Raw genomic sequence first — 17,606 nt, forward strand, 5'->3', positions numbered from 1 at the left:
TTTATGACAGAAGATGGTTTATGACTGAAGGAGTTTCTGGTACACTTTCCGAGTGTAGTCTGTCATGTCATAATGCTACTGTATTTTTACATGTATCTTCCCTAAGAATGCWAAGTTTCATGTTTTTTTAATGTTGCTGATTATTTCTGTGTTTGAAACACCTATMTCACCTATCTTTTTTCCTTTTTGCCCCCTACTTTTTTTTTCCCCTGCTATCTCTGAATTCTAGCATGGTCCTGTAGTCAGCACATCTTCGTAGRTTTGAGGAAGATAAAAGAGTAGTTGTCATTTTGCAGAAGACCATTCTTTTTGTAAATTCTTGTTCAACTGAAATAAAGTGCCTATTTGCTTGTCTTCTAATCTGTTTTTCTGCTTGCTTTTGATTATAGATTTTCTGTTTTTAACTTCCTTTATTATTTCTAAATTATGTCAATTTTTAGGCTTTTTTGTTGATTTTCCTTCTGACCATATTGAACCTCTGCAGTCTATGCTGGGCTTGATTTAGATTAAATAAACATGGTCATAATGTATGAATTAAACTGATGCAACTTGCAAGATCAGTCAAGACTGAACTGAATGTAGCCTCTTTTGTCTATATCTGTCCATGCTTTAGAATACAGTTGTATCTTCCATTAAAAGAAGGTAGGTTATTGTTAATTCATCTCATAATCACCTAAGTTGCAATGAACTAATGTTGGGAACCAAAAGTTTTCTTGAGCGCTGAAAAACCCAAAATTTCATCGGTTGCTGATGGATTTTTCTTTGGAACATTCCTCTCTGCTTGTTACAGTAAGTTGCATGATGAGTATTTGCCTAACACAAGAGCGGATTTTTTTTGTATATACTTAAAATAGTGTGTATTACGGCTTGTGGTTTTCTCTGTATTTAACAAGCACTAAAGCAAACTGCTTGTCATAAAATACAATATTAGCATGAATGATTAGGAAAACACACGAAGTTAACTGCAGTCAAATTTCATTTTGAATGCTGTTTATTGAGGTTAAGAGATTCAGAGAATCTTCTGAGCTATATTTCAAGTTGCTTCTGAGCTAGCTTAATCAAATACCTTTAAGAAATATCAGATCTTTACAGAAGTAATTTTTTTTTTTTCCTTTATTACAGGAGACATTCCATTGCATGTTAATATACGGGAGACATGTGATTCAGGACAACCTGTTGTGATCTCACAGCCTCAAAGTGATGCAGTAAGTTTGGTGCAGTGCACTTTAAATAGAGTGGATGGTACTTCTCATCGATGTAGTTTGAACAGAAAGGTCTATCTGAATGTAGCTCAGGGAAATAAGGTTCTGTAAAAGAGGGTAGTTTCACTGAGTAACTGTGGCACTTAGTTTTGAAATACCGGTCCTCCACTGTCCTTATGTGCATGTATTTTTGTTTAATTGATCTGAATCATATTCAGCGTAGCAAGGACTTACCAGATCCTGGCTTGCCAAGAAGAGGAAGGTCAATGTCAAACCACTTGAGACCTTGCAGCTAATGTGGGTCCTCTCAAGCTGTCAGTTGAGCCTTTGATTATTGAGCCTGGAAACTGTCAAAGGGTCCTATCAGAAGATGTTTGGAACACAAACCTGCGTATTGTCAATACCTGGATTGTTTTCAGCAGGAAGCGCAGGAAATGTTTTTCTTCTGTGCATTTACCATAACATTTTATTGCCAAACAAAAATGAGTTGTTGAGGTAGTAGGAGTTAAATATACGTGTCTTTAGAGAAAAACAGTTGTATATACAAAATATTGTCATTACTACTGACAGAACAAGACTTTCCTAACCAAATTTTTGTTGTTACTAACCTGCTCCCACTCCTGGAATATTTCTGCCACACTCCGTAGGACACAGAATTGTCTGTCATGTTGCATTTGTAAAGTAGTGTGGTGGAGCCTCAATCTTGACTGGTTATCATTAAAAACAAGTGATTAATTATGATAATAGATGATAGAATCAGTTTTTGAGAGAGAAGCAGCAACAGGTAAGGCATCCTGTTTGAACACGTTATATTTGCTGGTCTTAGACAAGGCCTGTGCTTAGCCTCTGTGCAATGCCGTGATGTTGAGTCTAGATCATCATGTCTGGGAAGTCCAATTAAAGTGCTAAGGTTTGAATAGATATGTAGCTCGGGTCAAAGCTGAGGCAAAACAGCTGGGCAAAGCAAGATGAAAGGCGCTCTCCCCTCGCAGTATCTGAAATCTGTATTAATCAAGAGTCTGTAGCCTGCAGGGCTACCAATTTAATAAACATGTAGGATAATGTTCTGAAAATTAACAGAGTCTGTGGTGTTGCCATCTGTTTCTTCTTGAACTATGTTCTCGATAATAAAAGAAGGGGTTATTAGCACCATTTATGGCAATTAAGTTAMATATGAAGAGAAATCAAGATTTTAACGTATGCGTGACTCTGGGGAAACCTTTAATATTCTTTTCTCTCATGTTTGTGACATTATCATTCTCCTTGTGACATTGATCAATGAATTRGAAAATGATTTTGGTAGAAGTCACTAATCTTAAAGCGAAAAAGTATTTTCCCTTATCCCTTATGGTTTGCTTCTGATTTTACAGACAGTGATTGTTGTTCTCTCATATTTTAAAAGAAAGAAATGAAATACTTATCACAACTGATAGTAGGAGAGGTCATGTAGGGCCAGATTCTAATCTTTAATGCATGACACCTGTCACCAAGTTGCTAAAATAAACTARAATTGTGGCTATTGATGCACGAACAATCATAGTTTTTCAAGTAGAGAATCATGTGCACTGAGCTTCTGAAATTATCTCTACTCTTGTCCTGTAAATTCTTTTTTTTTTTTTTTTTTTACATATACGCAAATGGGTGCTGTCTCTGTTAGAACACACTTAACAGATGAAATACAGAATCACAGAACTGAAATAATTCCTAGCTGATTTGGAGACTGGAGAATAAGCATGGTGATTGACTTCTCGGAATCCCAGCATGTTGTCTCACCTTTTAAGCTCTGTGAAGGCTAGACTAAAACATGTTTTTAAAATAAGTTACCTAGTATTATATTTTTTTGCTTACATACCTGCCACTAGGTTCACCTTTCCTTGCTGATATGTAAAAAGTGTAGTTGTCTGTCTACACTAGAATTTTAAAATGTGCAAGCAAAMGTATATCATCTAAATCCTTTATTTTAAAGCACAGTTTATCTTTGTCTAGACATATGCTTAGTTTAATTGGCTTAGATGTAGTTGGTGGAATAAGGAAGCTACGTTTTCACMAGTGATGAGGAAATTACTAACAAGCAAAACAACCCTTCCAGTAAGAAAGAAAATTACTTGTGGAGGTTACGCATCTGTCAGTTCAAGAAGTTGATCCAGGAAGAGTGAGTAGCAGCACTGAATGTGTGTGCAGGCACTCAGCTGCTTTTGGAAAGTGTTGCCTCTATGGCTAGAGGAGGTGAAGGTGTAATGGTTGGAGAATGTTTTAGTAAAGTTTAAGGCAGTACCCAAGGAGTACTAGAATATGATTTTACTCTTGGTAGAACGTTGTCTACGTTAGTGTTTCTTTCAATTGAGTTGCTTTATTTATTTTATTTCTATGCTCCTGATTGACACATCTTTATAAACGTAGGCCAGTGCTGTAGAAATGGAAAACTGTTGTGTGTGCGTATTAGTCTAAATGGTATGGGCGAGTCAGAGGCAGCAGGAACTGGGAAAGATTTAAGATCCTCTGTGATAAGCTAATCATTGAGTTTAATGAACTGTGGGGACTCACAAGACCTTCCTGGAGAGAACTGAAAGTTTGAGGAGCTTGGAGTAGGCAGCACTCCCTTCTTGAAGCTCTGGAGAGGGTGTGGGGGGAAGTGTTTCTAGGCTTCTAGGCAGCAAAGTCTAAAACAACAACATCAGGATCACTCTACAGAAGTGCAAAAGTGGAACTGGGGAAAGAAAAGGAGGAGTTACTGAAACCTGGTGGAACTGACAGCACTTAGATATCATCAGAAGGAGCAGGGATTGGAAATAGCCTGAAACTTGTAGGTATGATACGAAAAAAGATATGATGAATTCCAGTGAAATTTCCAAGTGAATTGTTTAAATACCCCGTGAACTCTCCATCCACACTGGAAAAGAGATAAGAAATGGTTCCCAAGAAAGGTGAATGTGATGCTAGCTCCTGTCTGTTTTGCATTTGTTGAAGGCTGAATTATGTTCTGTGGATATTACAGATGGTAGAAACTCCATAGTGAGTGGTTTGCAGCTCAAGATCTGTCCTTTAACAAAAATAGACTGTGAGGCAAACTAGCAATCCATARTCAAGCTACGCCATGGGAAAGGGGCAGTCAGATATCGCCTGTAAGGTTGTCTACAAAAGAYGTAGTCATTTGCCCCTGTACTTGGCACTGGTGAGGCTGCACCTCAGATACCCTGTTCAGTTTTGGGTCCCTCAGTACATGAAAGACATTGAGGTGCTGGAGCGTGTCTGGAGAAGGGAAGGGAGCTGGTGAAGGGCCTGGAGCACAGAGTTTGTGAGGAGCACTTCAGGGAGCTGGGACTCCTTAGTCTGGAGAAGAGGAGACTTTGGGGAGACCTTATCACTCACTACAACTATCTGAAAGGACGTTGTAGGGAGGAGAAGGTCAAGCTCTTCTCCAAAATACCTACCAACAGAACAAGAGGAAATGGCCTCARGTTATTTTGGGGAGATTCAGTTTAGACACCRGGAAAAAAAATYTACACAAAAAATAGAGAGTCAAGCATTGGAATAGGCTGCCCAAGGAGTGGTGGAGTCGCTATCCCTGGCAGCGTTAAAGAAACGTGTAGATGAGGCACTTAGGGACATGGTTTAGTAGGCATGGGGGTGATGAGTTTATGACCGGGCTTGATGATCTTGATGGTCTACAACTTAGCTTGATGATCTTGATGGTCTTTTCCAACAGTTATGATTCTGTGAACACATACCTTGTGGGTAAAACTTCTAGGGTGAACTCAATGCCCTAACTGCTTTGAAAAGCTCATGTTTCTCCCAGTATGCCATGGGAGTTGATGGAACGACAGGCTTGCAGTTTTTAAGTGCACTCTATGTCTATTATGCCATGAAACACAATAATGATTCAGGCTGTTCTGCTTAGACCGTGTGAGACTTGTCAGTCCTTTTCCAAATGAGTCCTGTCCATCTCTTACCCCAGGCTTTATGCCCTCATTAGTTCTATGCTGTCATTAATCATGTGAATCCTAAGGAAGTTTGTAATGGAAAGAATGCTCCAAGAATCAGCTTTGTTTTAGCCTATTGTTTTTGTTTTGGCAGTGTTTAAAGCAGTCTGAGAGCTGAGTGGTCTCGTGTAGCCATTTCCCATCTTTTTCATATTCTCTTAACATCACCTTTCATCGTTAAGCTCTGCCTTCCCCAGTGCTAATCTCCAACCCCAACTGTGCAGCATTAGTAGTGAGCAGATCTCATCAGTTGTTGGGATGATCTGTGTCTTTCTGTACGTTTCTTCTGTCTCATCGAAACAAAGTGGGGAGGAGGTTTGGCTTTCAAGTAGCTGACATGTTGCTGCTAAATACAAAGCTGTCCCTTCACAAAAGAAAATGCTTGCTTTCAGAACCAGTMTATAAACTATGGCTGTTAGAGCTTCCAAACCACAAAGGAAAAAGCTGCAATCTCTAATACTCACTGGTCTCATGTTAATATGAAAATGGTTGTGTGTGAGTAAGAACTAAAAATCCTTTACTCCTACTCTGGCTTTCCACCCAAAAGGGTAATAAAAACCCTCTCCCTTTTTGATTGCAGTCCCTCTTCTGCGACTTAGTAATGATAAAATAAACAGCTGAACCCAGCTGTATTCAGAGTCTACAGATGGCACATGAAAAAAACTCATGAGTGGGAGAAAAAGTTCAATATATGTGCAGTAGGAATTATGTACAAGATAATAGTGGTAGTTTCTGAGGTCTCATTTAGAYCATTTGTGTATGTTGATGTATATTAGCTGTGTTTTACTAAATTTGGATGAAAGATCAGATTTCTCAGAAAATTGTAATCACTCTATAGGAAACTGGGGTCAATCAAAGCATGTAATATATATTTTTTATCTGCCTCATATAGTAAAACAGAGTATTGCTAAAACAGTCTTTGAATAATTTTATGAAGTATTTGCTTTTAGAGTTTAGTTTGTGCTAGAGCTGCCTCTATTGATAACAGAAGGTGGAAAAKACTGAAAATAGTATAAAAGATTTGGTAATAAATATCTGCCATAATTTTCCTATCTGGGAGTGAGAAAGGATGAGGAATAACATTGTCTTGTCAAATCCTGTATTGCCAAAGAAACTGTGCAATTGCAAATCTGGCCTCTTATGAAAGCATTATGTCGGTTTACCAATCCTATTCGGAATTAATTTGTCTAAATAATGTAATTTCTATTTCGTGTTTTAAAAAAAAAAAAAAAGGAAAGAAAAGCCTCACGTTGAGGACATGAAGAGATGCTTCCTTTTGGGAGATGAATATCTGTCTCATAATTGTGTCTCCTTCTGATTCTGAATTTTTCCAASTTCAGCTTTCAGCCATAGGTTCCTGTTGTGTCTCTCCCACCAGRTAAGAGGTCTGCATTGCTAGTATTTTCTTCCTGTGAAGGTACTAATGAACTATAATCAAGTCACCTTTTAATCTTCTTTTTAAGAAGCTAAACGACTTAAATTTGTTTAAGCTTATTACTGTCGGACATTTTCTTTAGCTTTCACTTGTACTTTTTTTTTTTCTCTTCAGGTTTTTGACATGCATTTAAAGTATAAACGTCAGAACTGGATGCTGATTTCAGAGTGCAATGCAGCTAGAGTATGGCTTACAACAGTGTTAGCCTTCCCTTTTTTTTAAAAAAGTTATTTCTCTATTTCATTCATTAGTACAATAAGTACAATTCACTTCCTTCACCTCCATACTGTCCCCTGCCTTTTGAACCAAGGGTGCTTTGAAGTGCAGCCTTATTGGATCATGTGTTGAGCTACTTGTCCACTAATGCACTTGACTGCTTCTTAAAATAACTTCATTCTGTTATAGTCCTTTTGAGGGCCAATCTGTATTAAAATCTAGGGAAAGCTTAACTGGCAATACTAATTGCTCCTTTTATTACCTTTTTTATACTGCTATTTGAAGTGTGCCGCTTTTTGTCATCTGCAACTATCAGCAGTAGGGATTTTACTTTTATTTCCAATTTGCTAAGGAAAAGTTGGCAAGTATGTGCTGTTTGGAGTTTTACTCTCTTGTATTTTAATTATCTAATAAATAAATCCTCTGGCAGCTTCAAGCTATTTTCCATTTTTGGAATCAGTTACTTAAGTCCTCCTGCTTTTCTTTTTTTTTATTTTTTTTTATTTTTGTTCATATTAGCCCAATCTTAGCAGTCTTCCAGTCTTTCTTAATGCTCTCAGTGCTCCAAGCTTTATAATAATGCAAACATGAATAGGTTTCAGGTGTCTGCAAACTTCTGGTCTGGGAGACCTGAGTACAGTTTACATGATTCTGCTAATTAAGTCTATCTTTAGATCTTGTATAATCTTTTTCTTCCTTACCTTGATGAGCACACTGTTAAATATAACTTAATGGGGAAGATTCAACACATCTTATATAAGTGTTTATTAAAAACAAAGTCTAATTTATTTGGGATGTTGACTTGGAGTAGCATTTCCATGGGGATTCAGATGTCTCGGAGTAGCTSTTTGTGGCCTGGATGGCAATGGCARCCTCTGCTGCAAGGACCTTTACTAATGGTGTCGGCAGCTGGGTCAAATGAGACTAAATTCTCTGTTCTTCTGCACAGTTCTTAAAATGTAGCTGGTTTGTAGTCCTTCATGACCACTGCAGCTTATGCATGTCGATTGCTACTGCTTATCTTAAATTATGTACAAGACAGCTCCTAACTGTATACAAAAACTACCCTGTATTACCATTCTGCAGAATTTTTTTTCTACTGATTATTTACAATTATCTGTCTATAATTTGGTCAATTGTAGAGCAGGAACCACCTGGGGAATCTCTAGAAAGGCGAGATTCTCCATGTAGAATGTTAATTAACTCACTAAAACACACAAATTGGTGTATGCAGAGAGAGAGGTGCCCAGGAGACTCTTGGAAGGTCTGAAATTCCCWTCAGGATAGCTCCTGCACCACTTAGTCAAATACTAAACTGTGAAGGTGACTAGGACTTCACTCAGTTGTCTTAGTTGAGGTTGATCTGTTGTCTCACACTGGTCCATTATCTCACCTATGCAGACAATAGTTCCTAGACCACACAGGTAATTAATAACTAAATGTACTGAGCGTTTCACACAAGCCCAGCCCTGGTACCTGATTCCAGGACAAGTTTGAAGTACATTCTCGTAACAAGTTCTATAGCTTTTGCCGTGGAGTGACGCATGTGGGATAATACAGTTCTAGTTTTTACACAGGCAATGGTGACCTCCTAATTAGCAGGAAAAACCTCTCGAAATTTAAATAGGTAGTTCTGTAAAAAGGTCGGCTTAGTGCTTAGTAGTGCCAACGGTCAATGCATGTTAAGAGAAATTCATAGAATTAAAGCCCATTTAATCCCTGTTAAACACAAACATACCTGTTCAGGACTTCCATGCAGTCASAAATTACTGGAAGCTTCTGAAGTATTCTGGGGAAATGTCATCTGTCCTAGTTTTACAGTCTTTACTAAGCTTCTGTCATTAGACACAGTTGAGGAAAGACTGTTAGGTCCTGGACCTTTGGTCTGAATCATTACACCTGACCTAATGTCTGCAAAGTTGGAAGTATCTGTTTATTCTTAACATTAAAATTTCCTTTTAATGTTCTCAAATCTGACATTTGATTTGGCTGTCATATTCACTTTCTGCCCAGAAAAATCAGTATGTATCAGTTGTTATTTGTCATCCCTTTTTCTTGTCACCTTCCATGTGTTCATAAATTGCTCTTATTTATTTTTTTGTTTTCCATTTAGCACTGAACAAGGGAAAGCTGATTTCTTTTTCCCCAAAGTTGTCCCGTGTTGCGGAATCAAAGCTTTTGATTCTGTTTTTCATAAGGTAAAACTCCATTGTTATGTATTTGATTACGAGAGTGAGGGCTGATACAATTGTGTAGAGGGAAGATTGTACTTGCAGATATATTGCAGGTACGTGAAAAATCTGTTGTGCTCTCCTGTCAGAAATTTGTATTGTCGTGTCAAGTTATTGTTATGATCCTGCTTTTCTTGTGAAGGAAGAAGAGTCTCTTACAAATATGTTGGTTCTTTGAAAAAGTAGTGAGTGAAACATTAGTGGTTGGTCACAGATTTCTTTTTAAAATTGATTTATTTGACCAAACTCAAAAATTTTACACAAGTCTTTTAAGAGGACACATTTACTAATTACTTTCCAGCATGGGGTGGGGGGAAAAAAAAAAAAAAAAAAACTAGTCTTTTTATGAGTTTTATGTGTGTGGACTTAGTATAGAGATAAGAAGGGAAAAAAATAGTCATTTATTGTCATTTAGGGATATGATACTGCTACTTCTTGCCTAGGATTTGGTGAACATTTATTAAAAAAGAGAAGGGGAGTGAATTGGGTACCGCAGTACAGCTGCGGAACTAAACTCTGTTACTAACGTCCTACATCCTGCAGTTAATAKTCTATTGCAGTAAGACTACAAAGAGGCTTTGAAATACAGGAATATGTGAGAAGTTACAGGGTTAACTCTCTCCCTGAGTAAATGAGGGAAAATGAAGTGTTTATTATTTAAGAGTTTTTATTGTGCTTGATAATAAATTTCAAAATTAGACTCAGTAACCACTGGATAACAACGTGTTATGCATCTTTGGCTGATTCTGTTTGGTTCTTATGGGATCTCATCTTGTAAAATACAAAATAAGAYGCTACATTTGTGGTATCCAGCGTTTCCATGCTTTGTTTTAGGAGTCAGACATTTGAATTATGGTAATTGATTTAGGATAATTTAATAATAAAATAATAATCCCAAGCAATCCTTTGTTAAAGAGCATGGCACTATAATAGAGTAAAATAATATCGCAAGCAATAGCTTGGGATAGACCTGCCAAAATGACTTAATTACCACAGAAAATGAAGAAAAGAGTAATTCAGAGAATGTAGCAGACTTAAATAGCAAGTAATTTGAAAATGATCAAAGCTTTTCACCCACGTTAGTTTTAGCCGCAGTGATTTCTTCACGGTATAATACCTATCCCTCCCTGAGTAACACCTCGCCTGTATTCTATTCTGAGCCCGAATATCGAGTTTCTAAGGTGAAATGGGAATGCCTCAAAGCTATGTCCAGCCTGTCTGCTTTTGTTCCTGCTGTTTTTAGCGTTTGACCTCTTTGGTGCTCTGATCTGCCTTCCTGGGTCACTCGCAACACACTTGTGATCTTTAGGAGGTCCTGCAGCTCCGAGGAGCCCACCTCCCTTGGGAATAATTACGCTTCCTTTTCTTCTTCTGTGATGAATCCATCTGATCTATATATAGGCATGAGGGGGTGTAGGTTGTGTTGACTTTTTTTCTTTTAATGCTCAGTGATAATATTGCTTATTGCAGTAAGCATTTGTAAGGTTCCCAGAGCAAATGGAGAAACGCTGTCTACTTTTTTCTTAATTGCTGCCATCATTTAAGAGTTGAATAATGGAATAAACAGGAAAACAATATTTTACTGGCCTGTACTTTGTCAATTTATATACCAAAGAATGGAAAAGTGACTTTTGAACAAAAGTCAGCTTATCTGTGGTATGAAATGCTGAGCAGGATTTCATGCTTCAAAGGCCCTTATAAAGAGTCTTCGGTTACTTATTTGTTGCTTTGATTTGGCACTGCCGAATAAATGTACAAGTTGATACAGGCATTAATGGTTTTAAAGAAGCCTCTAACATATAGTTTCTGTACGTCCTGGATAATAGGTCATTGAACAATCATATGGCGAAAATACACATTAAATGATGTCAGTCTTCTGAAGGAATTTTAACCATGATTACCCTGCTAGCAGAACTGTATTTTGGTCCTCTTTAGTGGACAAAAAAAAAAAAAAAAAAATGCCCTCAACTTGAACTGCAGAATAGGAAATACTGTTTTTTGACTGTAATGTAATGTGCCAGAATATGTTATAATTTGTTTTTTAAACAAGTCTTCGCTTTGTCGGTATACAGGTACAAGATTTGAAGTTGACCACAGACTTAATTGTGGTAATTTAAATGGATCATTCAATTGATTTTGAAGCAACTGCTTGCAGGAGTAGCTTGCATGTGCAGATCATTTTAGGATTAAGCCCCRTGGTGAGTCAGCTGTGGTCATAATACATTTGCTGTGTTCAATTATTTGTGAAGAGATTGTGTCTCCATTCCTTTTGCACTTAAAATGAAAAAGAAATAATTATCTAAGCTTATAACAAATGCTGAGGGGGTGGGGGGGAAAAAAGAAAGAAAAAGTAAACCCGAGTGTGAGGAGCAAGCAATAGAAAACATGTGCTGGCCCTGTAAAAGGCTGACACCTGGTTCAGACCTGAATGTTTTCTGCTAATGACAACTAATGCTAATAGCCTGAGTGATGCACTGGCCTCCCTCCCTGCTTCCTGCCTCTTAGCTCCGTCCTCGGATGTTTGTCAGCTTATTACATTAAAGACTCATCAGAGTTATAAGTTTTCCTGCACAGTTACACCCACCTAGGGATGCTTGAGGAGGCAGGGGGAGGTAAGTGCAGTGGGGTATTTTTGTGACTTCTTCCAGTAAAGTAGAGGGGATTATCAGTGTGGGCTCCAAATGCAGGCTCATTTGAGAAGACAAGAAATACCGTGGTAGCTCTGTAACAGAGCAGAAGAAAGCTGAATGGCAGAAGAGCGTTTTATTGTACTAGGCAAACGCAGAACATGATGCACAGGCTGGAAATTGAAGTGCGACAAATTGGAATTGGAGATAAAGTGTATGTTTTTAATAATAGAACTAATCGATCCCTGAAACAACATAGAAGAGAGATAGCAGATAYACTGTTACTTGAAAATCTTGATATAAAGATTGGCAACCTTTCTAAAAGGTCTGTTCAATATCAACTACAATTTGTTGAGCTCGATACAGAAATTACCAGGCTTCGTTTTATGGTTTGTACTGTGCTGGAGCTTAGGCAGTGTTTTYATACGTGTCTCTTGATGTTAAATCTATGAATTCTGGATGGTAGACGGATCAGGCCGCTCCTGGCAGCCTTAGGGTTCTGTGGGCTTACCCCATCCACCTTCAGCCTAGTACCAAATGTCACAGGTGGTTGTGGCAGGGGACTTGTCCCACATGGATCCTCATATGGTGAAATTTGTTCTTTTCATACCACCTTCACACTCCTGGGAGGATGTTTGTTTTTCCAAACCCTTATGTTTTTAATGCCTGTGTTGGAATTTCTGTAGTGCGGTCTTGTCTATAATGAATTAATKGACTTGAATTTGGGGGAATGTAGTTGTTTCCTCTGATTCTGTCTGAATCCCGTGCACGGCACATCTCAAGCTGTAGGGTGGGAGAAGTTTGTAATTAATAGTAGTGCAGCGGTACCTGCAGCTTCCTTTTCTAGAAGAGTATTGATTATTTGCTATTTAAACCAACTAGTCCAGTCGAGTAGACACCAGAGTTTTAAAAATAAGTGAAGTTAGATTTCACTTTTCCCTTCAATGTTTTAATTAATGCTTGCAGTTATTTTATGTATTTAATATTTTTATTAACACAAAAACAGTAAAGTACAGCCCATTTATTGTAACATTTTTCATTTTATTTGAAAGTGTGTGAAAGACTATACCTAACAAGAACATTTGTACCTTCATGTAGAAAATGAAAAGTGCTAAATATATATTTCTGTTTTTACAGGCYAAAGCCTATCTCAGGATAGCTATGGAAATAGTAAAACGACTGCCAGTGCCTCCTGCTTGAAGTGTTTACCACTAAAACTTACCAATAAAGCAGTGGAAGAAGAGACSTGATACTTAATTATATGGACTTCATATTTGATTTATAAAAACTTTTCAAAAACTCGTTTCCCAGAGTTTAAAATACGATTGTGGTGTTTACTGTTTTTCAAGTTATGAAAAACATGGCCGTGTCCAAATGCTGGTTGAAAAGATCTATGAACAAGAAGGAATAAAGTACGGATTTTGGATGTCTTCTACACAAAGTCATCACTGAAAGCCAGATGTTGCACCTGAGATCACTTTGCCAGCAGATGCAAATGATCATGATAAATTATTTATAATTGCATATTTTTAGTACAATGCAGCAACTTCAACATTGAGTATAGAGCTACAACACRGAAAGAAAGAAAGATTTGATCTTCAGACTGCATGACCTTCTGTTTTTTGGGTTTKGGGTGTTTTTTTGTTTTATTGTCTGGTATTCTGTGATCTTTGTACTAGAATGTGGAAGTAAAGAAAATACCTTCAGAGAATGACTTTCCATGTGCAATTAAATGTTTCAGTTGACATTTAGGCTCACTCGTTTATAAAGTATAAACATACTAACCATAAGATCTTATCCATACTGAAATCTGGGAGTTTTGTTATTGACCACAGTGAGATCAACATTTTTTCCTGCACTACAAATAAGAATGTGTAAATTCTGAATTAGTTGTTTTTCCTATTGGAGTTCTGGAACATAAAAAGTTAATATTCTATTAGGAACATTTAAATCATGCACAAATGGAGTTTGCATTGGAAAGGCAGACATGTAAAATGTAAATTAGTCCAAAATTGCTCTTTTACTTTTGGTCAGTATCTATGCATGTACTTGAAMTGCCACACCCATCAAAAGTGATTTTTTTTAGCCACTAATACTCTGGTTTGTGGATTTCTTTAGGCCTTAAATTTCTCATCGTAATAACAAAAGGTTAAGTTGTTGCTTGAAATTGTTAAAGAAAAATACTTTACAAATCAGATTTTCTCTAGTAATTCCTTCTAATTCCATTTAGGCTTAAATCCTTAGCCATGTTAGTTTCTCTGGTACATCAGTGAAYAGGGGTGTGTGTGGTGGTGGGGAAACAGGAGAAGTAGCTCATCTTTGGTGTATTAACCAAAAAAAACCCTTAAGTGTGAACTTCTCTTCAAATTAGATAGACTCATTTGGCAGAACATACTGGTTCTAGCTTTCTCTATGCTAATTACTGCTGGGAAACTTTAGATTTCTGCTAACATCTCTGTTTTAAATGTTACCTACTGAGTATGGTGCCAACATGAATGTTTTAAATATTTGAAAGTTGGGATGAAATTTATTTTGCTTCAATATACTCAAATTATCTCTTTTACTGAGCATAGTGAGCATTTTTAGAAGGAGATTGGAGGCAAACCACTGAATTTGTTCTCTATCAAGTGTACAGAGAAACTGAGTTCCTTTTTCTGATAGTGTCAGAGGAAGCTGCCTGTATTAAATGGTTAAATGCCTAAAACAGATACACTTTAGAGTGTACTTTAGAGGGGGAGTTAGTTTATTAATGTTGTATATGATCCTTGCAGGAAAGAAAGCTTTGTAGAAATATTTTAACAAATATCTATTTGTTTTTCCCAGTCTGCAATATATTTAAAGATGAATTAGCAGCTATTGATTGGTATCACCTGCATTTATTTCGGTGTTTTTGGAGGGTTTTTGGTTTTTTTCCACACAAGTTTTGGTACCCCAACTGTTCATTCCATTTGCACAGAGCTGCCATGTGGTCCCTTAAAGCTTCCACTGAAAACAGTGGAAAAGCTGACTTTCAGTGGGATTTAAAAAAATGCCCATAGAGATGGTCACATGAGGAATGTTGACATGTTCAAATACATTAATATTTTTAGCAAGATCTGTATCTGCTGACACACCTGAGTTCTGAATGGTCAAGTTACTATTTGTGGACAGAAAGAGAAAAGGGAAATCTCCCCAGCAGCTGGCAGGGGAGAGAAGCAACGAGGGTCTCCAGATGAACCCTTCTGCATGGTGTGGCCTCTCCAGTGCTCCAGGTAGATTCCTCTTCCTTCCTTTCCCATAATAACTATGTGTTTTCATCAGGGCCTGTGCCTGCTTATGATACTGTTAGCCCTGATAGGAGCAGGCTTTGATCTTGGGCAGGCGCTGCATACTTGGGAGGCCTTGCTCACCTGTACTGCTGAGCCTCCCAATGTAAAGACAGCGAGGGCAGAAGGGATGATGCTCATGACTGTGAGAGAAGACCTTGCCTCCTAGAAGACCTTGCTGTAACAACGATATTTGGCTTGTGGGTGGTAGGCCTGTAGAGTAACAGCAGATGAACAGTAATAAGGAAAAATACAGGGCAGTTTAGGTGAAAGATAAGAGAGCTGCAAGTGAAAGGTGGGCTACGCAGTTGCAAATAGCTTTAGCATTGCAAAAGGTAAGGCACCTAGGGCACTGTGTTCCAAGGTAAGGGGTTTTAGGTGCTCTGGCAGTGCAGATAATAGGATATGCAACYTTGAGATTGACATATAAACTCTATAGTCCCATACCTAAGTTTTTCCTTTAACAAAGGGAGTGTGGCATCATTACTGTGGGCACTTCCATTTATCATTGATGTGGGAAGCATCTCCGTGCTGGCTTTTCCACAAAGACTGCAGTGCTTGCACGGGTTTCAAGAGACTTGTTCTGTGTTTCACTTCACTTGAAAAGATTCAAATCCTTAACTCCTAACTCACCTCCTCCTTAACTGGAGGACCTGGCCTAGACCTTGCTAAGGCCTAGACCTTGCTAAGGAGTACCAGGGAGTGTTGTCACTGCTGAGGAAGTTGCATTGCTTATGCAAGTTATAACGAGTATAGTCCTAATTACAGATTTTTTTTTAATTGGTCACTTGTATTCTGGTCCTTGATTGCAGCATTATTGATGAACTTTCCTTAAGGAGTCTGTGATTAAAATCATTAATTGGTTCTTTGGATAAGGTCTGGCATCTGAGCTGTTTACAGAGGTAGGAAAAGGTTTTGAGGCTTCTGCTTTTGGATGTTGTTATCTGTGTGTCACTTGAGACTTATCTGGCCATATCTGGGCCAGCGTTAACCTCCTTAATAGGAAAGCTACCTAATGGAGCTGGATGGCTGGATGGATTCCTGCTTGGGGACTCATARCAATGCAGATTCATCTTATTGTTGATTTAATTTCAGAATTAACTTAAAATGACAGAAGTTATTTCTTATAATGACTTTTTWAATATATTTTGGCAGCATATCAGCCAAGGTTCCAGTGTGTCGAGCACATATCACAAAAGTATAWAAGATAAAAGATTCATTCAGGAAATAACTTGCAGCCTAGATTTCGGACTGAGCTTTTTGTGTTCTKTTTTACACAGTAAAGATATTAGACTGGCAAAAAATGTAAATCCAGTAGTCTGTATATTTCCATTATTTTCATATATTCAGTGAGGATTTCAGCTTCTTTTCAGAAGGCAGAGGGACAGACACAGCTTGTCTTTCCTTATGCAACTATTCTCGATTTCTGTTTGTAAGAGTCTGGATTTGAATATTCACTTTAATCAATGCAAATAAATAATTTCTCCTAGGGAGTACATGAGTCTTTGAACAGACTAGTTCAGAGAACATCTGTTGTCCTTCAACATCATTTTGAGGGTTTTAGATTTTATTTGAAGATTTATTTGAAGTGTTTTCATTCCTGCCACTGGGATTTTCTAAAAATTGTGTTACTTCCCGTTGTCCAGAGATTGTTTTGTCTTGCCTATAAACAAGAGAAAAGAAACTCCCTCATACTCTTGCCTCGGTCTTGTATGCTTTTTCTCGCTAAGCAAAGTCTGCTTTAAGAAAACAAACTTTGGTCACCTTATAAATAAACAATTTTGATATAAAAACTTTTTTATGGTATCAGAATACATTTCTATTGTTTTTCCTTTCTGGGATCTTTTTTTTTTCAAAACTAATTTTGAAGAAAAGCTATGTTTTAATTTTAATGCCTTGCCTCCATATTCAGGAGAACTAAAAATGTGAGAAGCTGTTTTTAAAGTCAAGCCCGTATGCTAGTTCTAGTAAATTTAATTTTGGAGCACTCCTCTGGTGTGTGAATGTTATAAATATTTTTACATTTCATTAAGTAAAACTATTAAAATGAATAAAAGTTCAGGAGCCTGAACATTTCCCTGTTCACCAGTAAGATTTTGGAGGACGGTGTRAGATTTGTTTGTAGGAGGGTCAGACAGGCCAGGATGATTTTACATGTTGCTCTATCTGCTGATTCAGGAAGTTTCTACATGGCTTTTTCCAGAAGAGGGATTTCCATATAAACAGGCTTTTGTCTCTGATACCTTGAGGCCTCTAATTAATTACACTTTACACTGAATCAGAGAGAATTCAGGTTCACTCTAACCACATCCTGTTGCTGAATAATAGGACCCAATAGCTGTTTTGGTGAGTTACTTTTTAAAACCAGTGTTAAAAGGCTGGGAAAATGTGCCTCATAAGCATCTAGGCTTTGACTACTCCATTTAATAAAGCCCACTTTTATTTGTGAGTGCCAGCACTACTGACATCTCTTTTGTAATACCTTAATATCCTAAGCTTTTAGAAAGCCTGTGAATTTGTTGCTTGTTTGCACATTTTATAAATGCATGTTTTACAAATGCATTTCTTATTAACATAGATGCTGCTACTTCACTTTTGGCTTACTTTCTC

General features: G+C 37.5%; 1 protein-coding gene across 1 annotated transcript in view; it reads left to right on the plus strand.

Moving 5' to 3' along the window:
- NUBPL (nucleotide binding protein like) overlaps positions 1 to 15,705 on the plus strand; it is a 72,055-nt gene extending 56,350 nt beyond the window's left edge. Inside the window, exons 10-11 of the mRNA XM_026051846.1 lie at positions 1,123 to 1,205; positions 12,829 to 15,705. Coding sequence (XP_025907631.1) covers positions 1,123 to 1,205; positions 12,829 to 12,891 — 146 coding nt within the window. The 3' untranslated portion in view covers positions 12,892 to 15,705. The remainder of the gene's footprint in view (positions 1 to 1,122; positions 1,206 to 12,828) is intronic.
- The last annotated feature ends 1,901 nt before the right edge of the window (positions 15,706 to 17,606 follow it).

Source organism: Nothoprocta perdicaria, unplaced genomic scaffold, assembly GCF_003342845.1.
Source record: "Nothoprocta perdicaria isolate Ctin4 unplaced genomic scaffold, notPer1 scaffold_8, whole genome shotgun sequence".
Classification (NCBI taxonomy): Eukaryota; Metazoa; Chordata; class Aves; order Tinamiformes; family Tinamidae; genus Nothoprocta; species Nothoprocta perdicaria.